The following is a 14,866-nucleotide window of genomic DNA, read 5'->3' as shown; positions in this document are numbered from 1 at the left end:
TTTTTATTATTTTTTATGAGGTTGTCATGTTGGTATTTAACTGTGCTGGATCGAGAGGTTGTAACAGTAGTCAAAGTACCTGGACCTCCTGTTTCCACTCTCCCTGGCCTTCCTGTCCTCTTCTATCAATGGACCAATCACCTTCTCTGTAGTGTCAACCAGAACGCTGAACGTCGGCTCCACAATGAAGTCTATGAAACCTACAACCAGAGAAAGAGAGAGAGATGCAGATTGAGGATAGAAGAAGTGGGTATTATAGTGGGTAGGGCTGTCCCAATCGAGTTTTTTTTTTATCCCCGATCTTAGGTAAATGTCCTAAAGTTGGTCCCCTGTAGGTTCCTTAAGTCTGTTCATGTCTTCCTTGTCTTCTCCTAGAGTCGATTGGATTCAGTCCAATAAATCTTTCTGTCAAAGTTAATGTAGTGGAGAGGGTAGCTCGTACCTTGTGTTCTCTATTCTAGAAATGTTCTGGTCATCCAACGCTGCCATAAACTCCCTAACCCTCTCTTCTCATTGACTTGTCAGTGCTATCTCTAGGGAAGGAAACTCTTAACTTATGAAACTAATGGAAATACATGGTAGTACAGCATTCGTGCAGCCTATCCAATCCGCTCCTACTTTGGATGTGTTTGTGGTTATTTATCATTTCAGTAAGTGTATTTCTTCTTCCTGTTTGAAAATATTAATTGTTCCAATTTAGCTGTTATAGTACAAAGTTCCTCTGGGACAACAAACTCTTAATGAATAAATACATTTAATGTTTACCGATCATTATCATGGCCTTTATTTCTATAAAAAATTCCAAATCAACATTAGAAAGTGCTTAAAAAAACACATCAAAATGACCTTTTTTTAAAAAAAAAAAAAAATAGAGATCACAGAGTCAGTTGACATCAGTTGGCGGTCAAGACTGATGATAAACCATGTCATACACTTGTCATACACCGATTGGTTTGTGGCAGTTCTTACCAATCTGTGATTGGGCGATCATGGTAGCTTTGCGATCACAAAGGGGAGAAAAGGGAAGGCCGAGTTCCACTTCTTTATCTCCCTGGAAAACACGTAGTCAGAAAGATAATATCAACATGATATGTCTCCTTTTAGACATTGAAATAAACTACAGCATCTTTTTCCTGCTCTGGCACAGCAAAACAAACAGCTGTTTGCATTTTCATCCACACTGTCTGACATTTACATGCACACAAAGAAAATCCTGTTAGGATTTGCACAGATTTGGTTGAAAAGAAAAAAATGCCGCTGATTAAATAATCACATCATTAGCACATTACTAAATGGACTGCTGTGGAAATCATTTCAACGCAATTACACCCCAGAGCAAGCTGCTGCGTTAGTTAAGCCGTCATTCTCATATATTATTCCTGTACACATAGTTCATATCTCGTTCTTGGCTATAATGGAGGCAGATTAACATATTGAAGCAGTGTTTCATTTCCATCCATCCAATTATCAGTTACCCCAGCTTGGCTGTATTTACTACGTGACTCATCATAATGATACCATCATGCTAACAGGCTGAGGGTAACAGTAATGTAGGAGAATTAAATGGAAGAGGTCTCTGGATTCTCTCTGGAAATAAAATAAAAATTAAATGTGGCAGTATAAAACTAGGTTTAATGGCGTAATAAAGTGACTCTGCAGAACAGCTGATTTAGTGTTGCTCTTTAAATGCAGGGTAGTATTCATCTATGAACACTTCTTTTAAATATACCTGCCTGGCCACAGTTAACAAGTTATAATGGGATAAGTGCAGTTTTTTGTTTTTGTACATACAGTGTGGTGTCTAATATTTTAAACTTACGCTTTTTTTTTTAAATGAGTCTTTTAAGTATTTTATTAAATTGTAAAAAATTGAGCTCCACAGCCTTTTTTTTTTTTTTTTTTTTCTGACTTGTATATCTATCTGTTTGAGCTTGAGATTTGAGTCTAGTCAGATTTAAGTTATTAAATGTATTATTACTTGTAGGGTTTCTTGAAGATGCTTCATTCATACCTACTTCCCTTGAAAACTGGTGGAGAATTGGGGTTTAAATATGCACCTGGGACTCACATGACTGGAGTCTGCCTTTAACTGGATTGGGGTTTTGGGTGTAATACTTATTTGATCCTCTTTTCCTTCCCCTGTCCTTCCCCACATACAGTGATCAGGCATAACATTATGACCACCTTCCTAACATTGTGTAGATCTCCCTTGTGCCTCCAAAACAGACGTGACTCATCAGAGAATGGACATGGGTCTTCTGCGGGTGTCCTGTGGTGTCTGGTAACAGAATGTTGTTAGTGGGGGCCTTTGGGTCCTATGGGTTAAAGGGAGGGGCCTCTCTGGATCATCTTACACTTACTTGATCAGTTTGGGATCTCATGAATTTGGAGGTCATGTTAACACTTTGTGTTGTTTTTCATGTTTTTTTGAGTTGTTCCTAAAGCATTGGGGTGGGGGTGCCTGGTCTGATCTAGGTGCGTGCTACATGTCTAAGTTACATCCGCATGAATGCAAAGTTTCCCAGCAGAACACTGACATTCACAATATGGTCAAGTTATTTACCTCTCCTGTCACTGGTTTTAATGTTGTGACTGATTGGTGTGGGTGTGTACCTGTCTGAAGAACTCCTCCATCAGACTGTGAGTCCACCGGTAGTGTAGCGGCCAAGCTTTGGCTGGATGACTAATATCTGCAGCGTGTAGCATCAGAGACAACGCCTTCACTTTGTCTATACTGGAGAGAGAGAGAGACAGCGGAATAATTAATAATAAGACATTAACAATGGACATTAACCTCTCATTTAACATTTACATTTTGGCTACAAATGGTGAAGAACTACTATAGTGTCCCATATGTTCATCAAGCAGCGGTGTGTCTTTTCTTTTGTATTTTGATTGTAGCGTGCACGTGGTATATTCCTCCTGCTGCTGGAGCAACACAAACAGAACCAGCGCACTGACAGATGGACGGTAACGTCTTCCCCAAATCTCATTCAAGCGTGAGAAGTGTGACGGCTGCCCCCTCTGCACCTCCACATGTCTGACAGGACTGACAGAGAGAGGGGAGTGCTATTCCTGTGAAAGCCCCTACAGAGATGCACAGGCCAATCTGGCCCAGCAGCCTGTAGGACCTTATGTTGGCCTGTTTCACCAAACTCCCACTGATGATCTGGTCGTCTTCATCAGATGTTCGAGCCTTGCACAGTCTGCCAGAAAGCAGTATTTGTGTTTTGTTTTTTTTGTTTTTTTGGGGTTTTTTTTAGGAAGTTGCAGAAGAATCTAATTTTGATGGGTGATGGGTTGTTTAGGGGCTCTAAATTTAAGATCTTACATCTGTGAAGCACTCATAAACTTTATCAAAACACATACAAAAGTGACTCAAACAAGTACAGAAGGATCAGGATTGTTGCAGCAGCAGGATGGAGCTTCAGCACAGCTTCAAAACTTTTTCCTCTTTTGTATTAATGGTGGTTGAAGAGAAAGGTTTCCTTGAGACAGCATCAAGGAGGAAAACCTTCCAGAGAGGGTTAGGATGATCAGAGCATTTCTAGAGTAGAGAACACAAGGTACGAGCTACCCTCTCCACTACATTAACTTTGACAGAAAGATTTATTGGACTGAATCCTGTCGACTCTACAAGAAGACAAGGAAGATGAGAAAAGACTGTAGGAATCTACAGGGGAGGATATATAATTTTTCTGTATTTAAGATTAGATCAGGACTCGGACGATACACAATTGGACAACACTCAGTATTACAAGGTCATCCCCACTAATTTGTAGTAATGTTGTTATTGGTTAGTTCTCCATTTACCTATTGATAAGTCATAATTAACAAAAGAGAGTTGGAGGTCAGAGGTCATGGTGGCAGTACTGACCTGTGTGTCTGTGTCAGGGCATTCCTCATGGTCTTGATCTGCTGGAAGTGACAGGACATGTCTGTGGACATCACCATCTCTATCACAAGAGACCTCAGTTCCCTGCAAATAGTAATAAGTACATGAGAGGTCCTCTGAAGTGATGGAAACAACAATGTGTGTGCGCAGTATCTGTCTCTGTGAGGAGCAATTTGAGTCTTAGATGTTTTTGAGGATATTTTTTTTTAGAAATTGGGGACATTTGGGCCTGTCCTCACTGTGGCACACTTCTTCAAATATTCTTTTGAAGGCTGGGACCTGGCTTTAAGTTTGTAAGACATTGCCAAAAGGTATTTAAAACACTTTGCTAAAGTCGGCAAATACTCTTCAAACCTCTTGGATGTAAAAATTGCCCATCTACTGAGCCATAAAATGATTTAACCATTCTCAAGACAGCAGTACGCCTGGTCAAAACTAATTAAATAATTTTTATCCGATGGTGAGAAAATCATGCAACAGCAGGAATGAGAGTTTGTTAAGGTCAAGGTAAGAGCTGTGATGGTCCTCACAAAGATGGTCCAAACATGTGTTTGTGGGAACAAACCTCCAGTCGTCCTTGTTCAGGTTGACCAGGATGTTCATGTCCTCCTCAGCCATCAGCCTGTAGGCGGCGCTGACATGGTGGTTTTCCAGCACTGACCTGTCGTTGTATAGAATGGCCACTTCTGACCTGACAGACAGACATGACGTCCAATCAGACCCTAGCGTCTGCTGTGCTTCATATACAGTTATTTTTTGCTCATTGCTATAGAGACAGACCAAACATTCAGATGAATCCTGCTGATAAATATCCTCAGCTTCACCTTAGGAACAAATGGTGTCAGCTTGCTTTTAATCCCTCTCCAGAGTAGTTCATTTACAATGTGAAAACATGTTGCCCATGGACCTATATGACTACCTTATAATTATGTAACCAAGTAGCTTACCAGATGCTACAACAACAGAACTCCTTCTCATAACATATACATAAACTTACTCCATAGCCTAGATGCTTGATCAAATTGAACTTGTTCATGTATAAAACTCTGATAGGTGAACCACAGAACAGCAATAAATAGCAGTGCACAACTTTTGATTTTATTATTTTCTCATTTCCTGAAATCCAATTTCTTTATCCCAAAATTATGACCATTCACAAAACAATGTCTGCGAACGTAGTGTTGAGGGCGGGTCAGAATTACATCTCAATTGCCCCATGAACACAAGCCAAACCAAGGCTAAATGCAACAATACAACAATATTTTATCAATTGCTCCCTGAACTAAAATGAAATCATAGAAAGCAAAATAGCACCATGTCACTTTCAAACTCATAAAGACATAAATCTTAAAAAGGGGTCTCTGTGAAAACTTGTCGTTGCATATAAAACAGAATAACCAGATTATGTTACCTGGTGTGGATGTGGAAGTTGTTGGTGGTTCCTGTGTGTTCAAAGTCATGAATTGCTGCTGCAAAAACCATTGCAAGAATCTCTAGTTCGCTGAGCCAGTGCTGCACACAAACAGACACACACGCACAGTCAGCTGAGGCTAACTTCACATGCTACTTCACATTATAATTCCACGCAGAGGATATGCACATACTGGGTGCATATGGTGGGATACTGTATACAGTGATACACTATCCCACCACGGGAGGGTGCCACACTGATATCTGTGTACATGTGTGTCCGTATATATCTGCCTTTTTGAGGACTTGTGGCTGTTAGATGTCGAACCAAGGACATTTTGAAAAGCAAGGATATTTCCACCCCTTTTTCCAGGACACACACTTAAAGGTCTGTTTGAGGGTTAGAATAAGAGAATGCACAAAATAATGTATAATGTGTGCGTTACCATCAGTCCAGTGTGTAGCATCAGGAAGTGGGCAGTCTGAGTGACGTCAGCGGCATGGATCAGGTTATGGTAGGGGTTCCTGTGTTTGCTGTAGCCGTTCTCCAGAGCTTCCACAAACTGCACCAGAGCCTGTACTGGGATCTGAGCACAGTACTGTAGATAGTACAAGCACTACATAGCCCCAGCCCCGTACCACAAGTCTGGTATCTGATAAAATCTCAGTGCAAGTGAATAGTCCAACAAATATCAGAGCAACGGAATATGTGATATTCTAGACAAATTGCTTAACTGTTGTTTCCTGTTTGTTCTTTAAAGTTTTTTTTTTTTTTTTTTTAATTTTTTATTCTTTTAAGTTATTTTCTGGAGACTCCAGACCAACTTTCTGCCACAAATAATTTGTAGGCGTGGATTTTTGTTTGGCTTCTAAATTAGGTATTACATACTATACTTGGCCTCTGTGGATGGTCAAACACTTAATAGCTCAGATGTCTTTGGCATCTTTTGTTAACAACTTAATAAAAAGTCCTATCACTACCCGCTGAATTCATGAACAAAAACCAGCTGATGATGATGTTGAAATCAAACCATAAATGCAAAATATATTCTTTAGTTGCAAGAGGAAATCTTTATCTTGTAATTGTGAGGGGTTGATTATGAGATTAGCAACTTTTAATTATGAGACAGAACACTAATTTTTCTGCACGGTTGTGTGTTGGAATGTGTCTCGGCTATTCAAAGCAACCTCTTGGAAATGAAAGGTGCACACAATCTAAAAGTATATAAACTTTGGCAACACATTATTATTTTAATGAATTTTATAGGCATTAGTATAAAAACAAAAGATAACTCCTCCTTTGTGTTATGCTAAGCTAATTGACTGCTTTACATTTAATCAGGTCATTATTAACTTCTTTATTCTCTTGAAGAAACTAAAGCCAAACTGAAGCTTCAGTCCTTTTCTCTACCCAGTCCACTTAACGCCATCCAGTTCAACATTAGGCCCCACCCACCCACAGGTGTTATACAATATGGAGCTGTGTGTACCCTGAACCTGTTGATGAGGTCATAGCGGGTCAGCAGGTCGTAGACCAGGAACTTGAGAGCGTGGTCTCCCGTGGCCTCGTGAAAGGAAAAAACATCGAAGGACCACTGATCCACCTCCTAGGTAAAAAATGTAATTTACCACGAAACAATTAGGACAGCGTACTGTAAACACAGTAGGTGAGAATAAGCTGATGGGTTCATGCAGTGTAACGAGGAGTTCTGCCAGTAGAGGGTGTCCTAATGTTTGCTCACATGGTGAGAAGGTGGAGCAGCAATTAAATTAATTATTATAATTATTTAATGGCCCACAATTATCCTTGAAGTTGGTGATATAATGAGTCGTGTATTTTATAGAAGGAGAGAAGTATAGAGCAGAATGATTAAAAATCCAGGCTAATTTAATTTTTGTTCTGGAAGGTTTAGGAAAGACATATTTTCCTCTTCCATCGCCTCCTTTTACTTCCTTTCCTACCTCTGTTTTTGCTTTTTAATTTAGCCTTCCATTTCTCACCTTCTAATTCTTTTCAGAATTCTTTGCCATTCATTCTTTCGTTCTATACTGCCTCCTTTACCCATCCTCTTCTTCCACCTCCCTTCATCTGTATCCTTTCTACATTTTCAGCTTTATAGACTTTTTCCTTTATTTCCATCATATTCGTTTTTTTTTACTTTTTTTTTAATGTTCCTTTCCAGTTGTCTTCAAATCTGACTCTCCTCATAATCATTTCTTCTTCTACAACCCCATTTTCATCTTTACCTTTCTCTGTCTTCTCCTTTATATTGTTAATCATTTTTCTACTTTTTCCTTCCTGTGCTCCATATGTCCACCTGCTCGCTATACCTGCTTATTCCTTTTCATTGTTCTTTTACTACCACTTTCCTACTTTTCCTACAATTTTGATCCCATCTCCTGTTTTTCTTTCTCTGATTCCCCATTCTCTTCACAGACTCTCTAATTACCCCTCTTTCATTCCTTGTTTTTGTTGCTTCTTCTTTTCCTTTCAGGTGTCTACAGAAAATCAAAGGGTTATACATTTTCTTTTTTTTTTTAATTATTTCTAATGAATGCAGGATTAGTATACTAAAATGTGTTTTCCTGCCAAGGGGACTGCAGCAATACATTTTTACCTTGAGTGCTGTCAGAGCCGTGGGAGGGTAGGTCAGACCAGCCATGTTGGATGTCCGTCTGTACATCCTGTTGTCACACACACAGAATAAAAAAAAAAAACACACACATCACGCACTAATCTTGCACATGGCCACAGTCAGTGGCGTGCATAGATACTCCTCGCATGAACCCCCCCAACCCCCACCCATCAACCGCCCTCATCCACAGTTTGTGACCAGGATGGATTGTGTGTTGCCATGACAACCATGCTCTAAACACTCACATACACACACACACAGAAAGAGCGCTGCCTCGCCACAGCAGATATTTTTTGATTTCATGCGTCATTAAGCTGCAGCAGATGAACTGATACTGTTCCATCACTGCGAGTCATTTACACTCTAATGATGTTGGACCTCACAGTTTCCCTGTACCATCTCCATCTCCAGCGAGCGAGTGAGCACTAACATCGTTAGACGTCGTGTCCGACCTCGTAATCACATCTACGTCAAAGTCAGCAGGATGTTTTCAGATGTTTATTTTTGAAGAAAATATATGAATGTTTTCTATTCTGGCCACAGGTGTTCCAGATTTCTGCTCAAGATAAAAATAACTCAACTGACTGACATTTCTAACTATAACCCTTTTTGACACAATCGCTGGACTCCTAGGTGATGCACATTTACCTCTGTTTTTGCATAATTAGCCACATGCCCAACTAAACTCCCAGCCTAAACAGTATTATAGAGAGACAGAGCCAGCGGCAGGAAATATAGACCGTTAAAAAGTGCTGTTGAAATAAATAATGATGCAACAATGATGTTCCAAATATTTGATTAAGACTGGTCAACTTCACTGCTGTGCCATGATGCTTTAAGCAAATGAACACATGACATGACACATGACAATAACAACATGGCCACCTTCTAGAAGACAGGTGAGTGTGGAGTACTGTTAAATGCTAGTGATGGTGCTGAGTTGTTGCCTGCATTTATCCAGGCTATACATATCTGCAGCTCACAGTATGTAAATGAAATTAAACACCAGCTTAAACCTATGACATGGAAGAAAAAGTATTACCCTCACACACACACACACACACACACACATACACACACACAAGCAGTAGTTGGACTACAGGAGAAAAAAATTTAAATATTCCTCACAAGAATAAAACACAGCTGTGACATACCAGCACTTTGACAGAAGAAGCAATCAGGAAGAAAACAATACAGGATTTGTGCCTGGTTGTTTGAAAAAGACACTTGTTTGTGTTTTACCCGCTTGTACACAAGCAGTGGCGTCTTTACATTAGGGGACCCACCAGAAGGCGCTGCTGTGCAGGGGAGGATTATAAACTTTTATAAAGTTTTCCTGTGTCAAAAATAGCTAGCTACCTCAGCTAATGTATGTAATGTAACGTGACTATTTCACATTTCATTCATTAATTGCGTGATCAATTGAGTTGACCAGCTGGCTAGTGTGCAGTTTAGGACTTTATCACTTCAGCAGAAGGTGGAGCACATCTACTGGAGGATTTAATAATTTCTCAACATGTAAAAGACAAAACTAGGTCACTCAACCAGGAGTGGTTTAAGCGAAAACTTGGTCCTGGGAGCTTGTCAAAAAGCCAATTGGTGAGTGTAATTTATTTTTAATCTAAATGGAATTGATAATGTTGTTTACATAATGTTTGAATTATGATGGAATTTCTATAAAGGCTAACTGGGGATACATGTGTGGGTGTGTGTGTGTGGGGGGGGGGGGGGGGGGGGGGGGGGGGACAACGTCATGGAGCTGTTCACCTGTCTGTGGGCTAAAATGACTGGCTGTAGTATATTGTGTGTAGTGACTTTGTATATTGATTGCTGTGTATTGGGTGTGTGCCATTCATTCATTCATTCATATAGTGAGATCTTGAACACTGCCATTTGATGGTCCTATTGTTAGGATGCAGAGTGCTGCCATGATCGTTAAAAAAGTAGGATATTTCTATACAAATTGTATATAATGCGTTATATGCATTCACACATGTATTCCACGATCGGTGCAATTTCCCAAACATGATGTAGGGCTAATTCAATCCCAATCTCCTCCTTGGCCTAACTAATTTAATGACTGTACAACAATTTACTCCTTATTGGCCTCTGTCATAATCACAAAGGGCACTAGAGGGGGCTGCTACTTGACTGGAAACAAGCCTTTTAGCTAGATTTGCTGAAACCACAGATGCTGTCTCACAAAAGTGCAAGAGGTCTCATATTAATAGAATACCTCCATGGGGCAAAATAATCTTTCTAAAGCGTTGTTTTTCATGGTTGGACTGCCTCACACTGTCATGTGAATGTGAAGTTATTCCAGACATATGAGCATTAACGTGCAGCCATATTGAATCTGACTACAGGGGGTTTGGCACTTTCAGTCTCAAAAGCATTTCTAAGGTTTAACATTGGTCTAAAATGGGACTCTGTGTAGGAGCATTAGGACGTACGATCCAAAGAGGAAATTTACGCCTAAAGTGTCCTCATCTGTAAAATGACCCCATAGCTTATTAGTGAAAACAGTTAATAACGATCTTTTAGCATAACGGCTTCCTCTAGAGGGCACATGATGAGATCAAAAGAGGTAGTGAGGTGAGCCACAAAGTCAGCCTAGAGAGGAGGCTGGGGTGGACGGATGGGTCAGACAACACTTTTAATCAACACTTTTAATCATTTCATATTTAATTTCCTGTTTTAAACCATGATTATTGGCCACAGCTGTGTCTATTACTGTAACCATGACAACAAATGTACCCTCTTAATTTAAAACAGTCCTTGCACCAAACTTTACTGAACAGAGGTGAAACTCAGAATATGAGCTGCTTTTCCTGCTGCTGGTTGAAGTACTAATTCAAGAAATGCCCATAGAGATTGTATCAGAGAGTACCAATGGAGGAGATGTTACATATACTAAGACATGCTAATGTTTTATAAATACATGTGTTTCAGAGACGTCCTCAGCTCGAACAGAATCAAAACATGAAAACACTGTTCTATACCATTTTAGATTTGTCGTCTTCCCCCTAGGTGGATTTGTCCATGATCTGCAGTTAATAGCAGGGTTTTGGCATTTCCTAAATGGCTTCCTTCAGTGACTGTCCATTTATTTTGCAGAGAAATGTTAATCTTAATTTTAATGCTATTACAGGATATTTCAATGTGAATATTCATTCCATTGAAGAAACCTTTAATTGTTCATACTATAGTAAAGTAGTGTAAAAAAGTTGTGTTACCAAATATGACACAGCACATATATATGTCCATTTACCTCATTTACTACTGTAAGGCAATCTGCTTTATGCCTTTTTTTTGTAATTTATTAAAGTGATTGTATTATTTAAAAAGAATGAAATTACATTATCTTGCAATTTGCATTAATGTATTCCATTTAGTGGAAGCTAGGGAAGTTTCTTTCTATGCAACCAAATATTGCATAGATCCACTCTGTAATTATTTTATTGTATGTTTTTTTATTTTTTTAAAGGGGCAAAATAAAGAAGTAACAAACAATCCTGTGTGGGAAAAACAGAACCAAAAAAAACAGAAATATTTGATGTTTTTTTTTTATTATTGTCTGGTCAACATATTGTCATGAAGGAATATGTGAAAATTGTTATCAAAATGTACTTTTATTAGTTTTTCATTTTCTTTCTATATCCTACAAGTGGTCAGGCATCACAAGGTTTAAATTCACCTTTTTTTATATACCACATGACATTTGTTTTTCTAATGTCCCTCCTTTTTTGTTTGATCAACTGAATAGTTTGAACTGCTTATCTGCCAAAATGTCCTTTTCTTACTACAGAACTTTTTTTTAACCAATGCTGTACTTTTATTTCTATTCCACTGAAAACCTAAGCTTCTTAATAATGCAAAATAAAGTCTTGTAACCTAAGAACATAATGCTCAAAGTGTTGGTTAATTCAATATTTTCTCTGTAAAGGGAGACTGAATTTAAGCTGTGTGCTCAGATTAGGTTTATTTCATCTGTCAGTTAGCTACTAATGGAGCCAGAAGCAGCAGTATTCATGGTCGCCTGCAGTTTTAAATATTTTGCGTCCATTAGCAGCAGTTAGGATGAATGTGATTGTTGGTGTAACTGTGGAGACAGCTCCTCATTTAATGTGCATTTATTTTCACTGCACAAAAGCATGACATGATTTTGCTCATTTGGAAAGGGGCTTTATCATTAATGTGACCCGAACTACATTTACCTCTCAACAAATATCCCAGCCTGCACTGCATGGACAATGCTCCTGAATCTTGGCTTCTCCTCGGGCCGACGCTTGGCCACACCCATCTTCCTGCTGAAGGTGCAGGCCAGCCAGTCACGCACCTCGCTGGGCACTGACTCCACCTGCAGGTCGCTGAGCTCGTCCTCGGTGTCCAACAGACGCCTGCAGGGTGGAAAGACGCAGTCACGGTCTGGACGGCCAATGACGAGCGTTTATTTTGTGATTGTGCATCCAACTGCATATTCTGCCTCACCTGGTCTCGTCAGTGTACACGGCGTCCAACATGGCAGCAGCGAGCTCCAGATTCCTGCGGAGCTCCTGCATGTCCACGATGCCCCGGTCCATCTGCTCCAGGACCCCCTTCAGCCTTAGAGCAAACACACAGACATGCTCTCAGTTGTTATTATTTATGTAATATTAGAAGAGAACTGACAAAACACATCCAGAGTGTACTGCTTTTGTCATTTTTCCTTTTCCCACGTCCCTTTGAACATTCAGTGTGATCGGACTCCCTGATGTGACATAACATGTATGATTTCTGCTGCATGTAGCTGTAAGTGCACCTTTTGTGTTTGGTTATGCAACTCAAGCAAAAAGGTTTTGCTCTTTTATGTTATCAAGTTAAGGACTCTCTTCTCTTTTGCTGCAACCAGAGAGCTTGCGGTTATGACACATGAAGTAGCCAGGTGGCCTAATGCAGGAAATGCAAAGGCATAATCTTCTGATCTTGGAAAGACAGAGGAAAGCGGGGGTGTGCAACTTTTTGGCTCGAGGGCCATGGCCGGTTTTAAAATTTGACAGATGGGCCAGACCAGGACCAGATTAGGAGAGAGGACAAATATAAAATACCTGTAAGGAAAGATGATAAGCTTGGCTTTAGCAAACGTCAAATGAAGCATACGCTATCACAGGATAAAATGCAAAATAAATGTGGTTACTATTTTTTTTTTTTTTTTAATGTGCCATACGTGGCCCATAGTTTCCTGAGTGAGGAAAATGTTGCTCAATCTTTCAGCTGAAAAATATAATTTATATTGTGAGATATTTTATTATCCATATTTTTCCATAACACATGAAGTTACAATATTTTTTATTTTAATTTTTTTACCTAATTTTTTATTGCCTGGCAACACAAAATATCTTAAGCTTTCCATCTCCCCCATTTCTGAAATGATCAAAATACACGTCACAATTCAGGTACTGAATTGAACACAGAAAAACTTTTACAACCTCAGCTCAAGGGCCACAATTAAAGGTGGAGGCATTATGACAAAGTTACAAAAATAAAGGTGACAGGTGAGACATGACAAATTCTGCAGCAGAAAACTTTCCTCTGTCTTTTCTAGACCTGCTCCTTTTTGACCACACCTCCTCAGATTTGACATGATTTGACATTTGACATGATTAGGACAATTAAGACCATGAATCACCTACCACTGCAACGTTTAAATTGAGAATTAATTGTTTCTACTTTTGTACTGTATGTGTCTTTTGTTTTTCTGCACTGTGGATGGAAGTGGTTGGAAGTCACACAGCTGCTGGAGGAGCACATTCAGGTGCAGGTGTACTAATCAGGCAGCTGACACAGGAGTGCTCTCAAGTCGTTGTCTTGAGCTGACGCCTTCCCTCCTTTGTTTCTGAGAACACTGAAAAATAAAATCATTTAGCAGTTTCTGCTTCTGATTTTAGAAAGAGAAAATAAATGCTTTCAAATGGAACCTGCTGTTTCCTCGTGCTCTATCAAGTCCAATTAATTCCTAACTGAAAATAGTAGACATTAAATCACACAGTTTATTTACACAGGCTTGTGCTCATGTCTGGCTGAGTCTCCTTTATGTACATCATAATTTATTTTAGAAGTTCTAGATAAGTCACTCCTGTCCTGAACCATCAGCTCATAATACTGCAGACCCATAAAAGTCCTCCAGCCTGGAGGAAGTGTTTCTGTTTGTATTAACATATTTTTACCACTGTGAAGATGTCAGCTTATGTAACCGTTCCATCCTTCCATTTTTATTGGGAGTTCATTTAAGTGTTTTAGAGAAGTTACTCGTCCTTCTCAGACTCTGCTACACAGGATGTCTGCTTTTCTTTATTTAGACCATTCTCTCTCTTTAAAGAGAAGACGATGATGGATGTACTCTGGATACGGCTGATCCAGCTTCCTCAAAGTGTGTCATGGCTCCATGTGCTACCCTCTGAGAAACCTTTAGTCTTAATTCAATACTGAACTCGAGACACATTCCTTGTGGGCCTCTCTCACAATGTTACCAAATCAGAAATGATTTGATAACAGGTGATCAGCGGCTGAAAGTGAATTTGGAAGTTAGCAGAATGCTGTTTCAGAGGAAGGACAAAAAAATATCGGAGCTTTAACACAATCAGTGCCACTAATCTGATCATGGTCACCACTAATGATCAATATCACTGTAGTCAGATGACCTCATTCTTTGGATTGTTTGGACTGGATTGTGTTTTAAAGGTTAAAGATAGACCTCTTTTAATATTTTTCATTTAAAATCCCTTTAAGTAAATTCTGACAAACACTTTCAAAATATTTTATAAATCCCTGCACTTTCTGATTATTTGAAAATAAACCAATATACTGCGGTCTGTGCTATTTTACACATCACAGGAGCAGAGGTGGCCGTCAGAAAAAGACTCCATACACCTGCTACTTAGTGCAC

The 14,866-nt window shown here is 39.4% G+C and overlaps 1 protein-coding gene across 1 annotated transcript in view; it reads right to left on the bottom strand.

Annotated features, from left to right (window-relative positions):
* The window catches only part of pde1a (phosphodiesterase 1A, calmodulin-dependent), a 32,233-nt gene that overhangs the window by 3,410 nt on the left and 13,957 nt on the right, over nucleotides 1–14,866 (bottom strand). The window contains exons 3-13 of the mRNA XM_047601419.1: nucleotides 12,433–12,546; nucleotides 12,159–12,341; nucleotides 7,924–7,990; nucleotides 6,796–6,912; nucleotides 5,752–5,892; nucleotides 5,307–5,407; nucleotides 4,461–4,586; nucleotides 3,878–3,979; nucleotides 2,614–2,734; nucleotides 970–1,051; nucleotides 80–200 (exon numbers count right to left, since the gene is read on the bottom strand). Of these exons, the coding sequence (XP_047457375.1) occupies nucleotides 80–200; nucleotides 970–1,051; nucleotides 2,614–2,734; nucleotides 3,878–3,979; nucleotides 4,461–4,586; nucleotides 5,307–5,407; nucleotides 5,752–5,892; nucleotides 6,796–6,912; nucleotides 7,924–7,990; nucleotides 12,159–12,341; nucleotides 12,433–12,546 (1,275 nt within the window). The remainder of the gene's footprint in view (nucleotides 1–79; nucleotides 201–969; nucleotides 1,052–2,613; nucleotides 2,735–3,877; nucleotides 3,980–4,460; nucleotides 4,587–5,306; nucleotides 5,408–5,751; nucleotides 5,893–6,795; nucleotides 6,913–7,923; nucleotides 7,991–12,158; nucleotides 12,342–12,432; nucleotides 12,547–14,866) is intronic.

Source organism: Mugil cephalus, chromosome 12, assembly GCF_022458985.1.
Source record: "Mugil cephalus isolate CIBA_MC_2020 chromosome 12, CIBA_Mcephalus_1.1, whole genome shotgun sequence".
In the NCBI taxonomy this organism is placed as follows: Eukaryota; Metazoa; Chordata; class Actinopteri; order Mugiliformes; family Mugilidae; genus Mugil; species Mugil cephalus.
The sequence above is the reverse complement of the archived record's forward strand: the minus strand, read 5'-3'. Positions and strand labels throughout refer to the sequence as shown.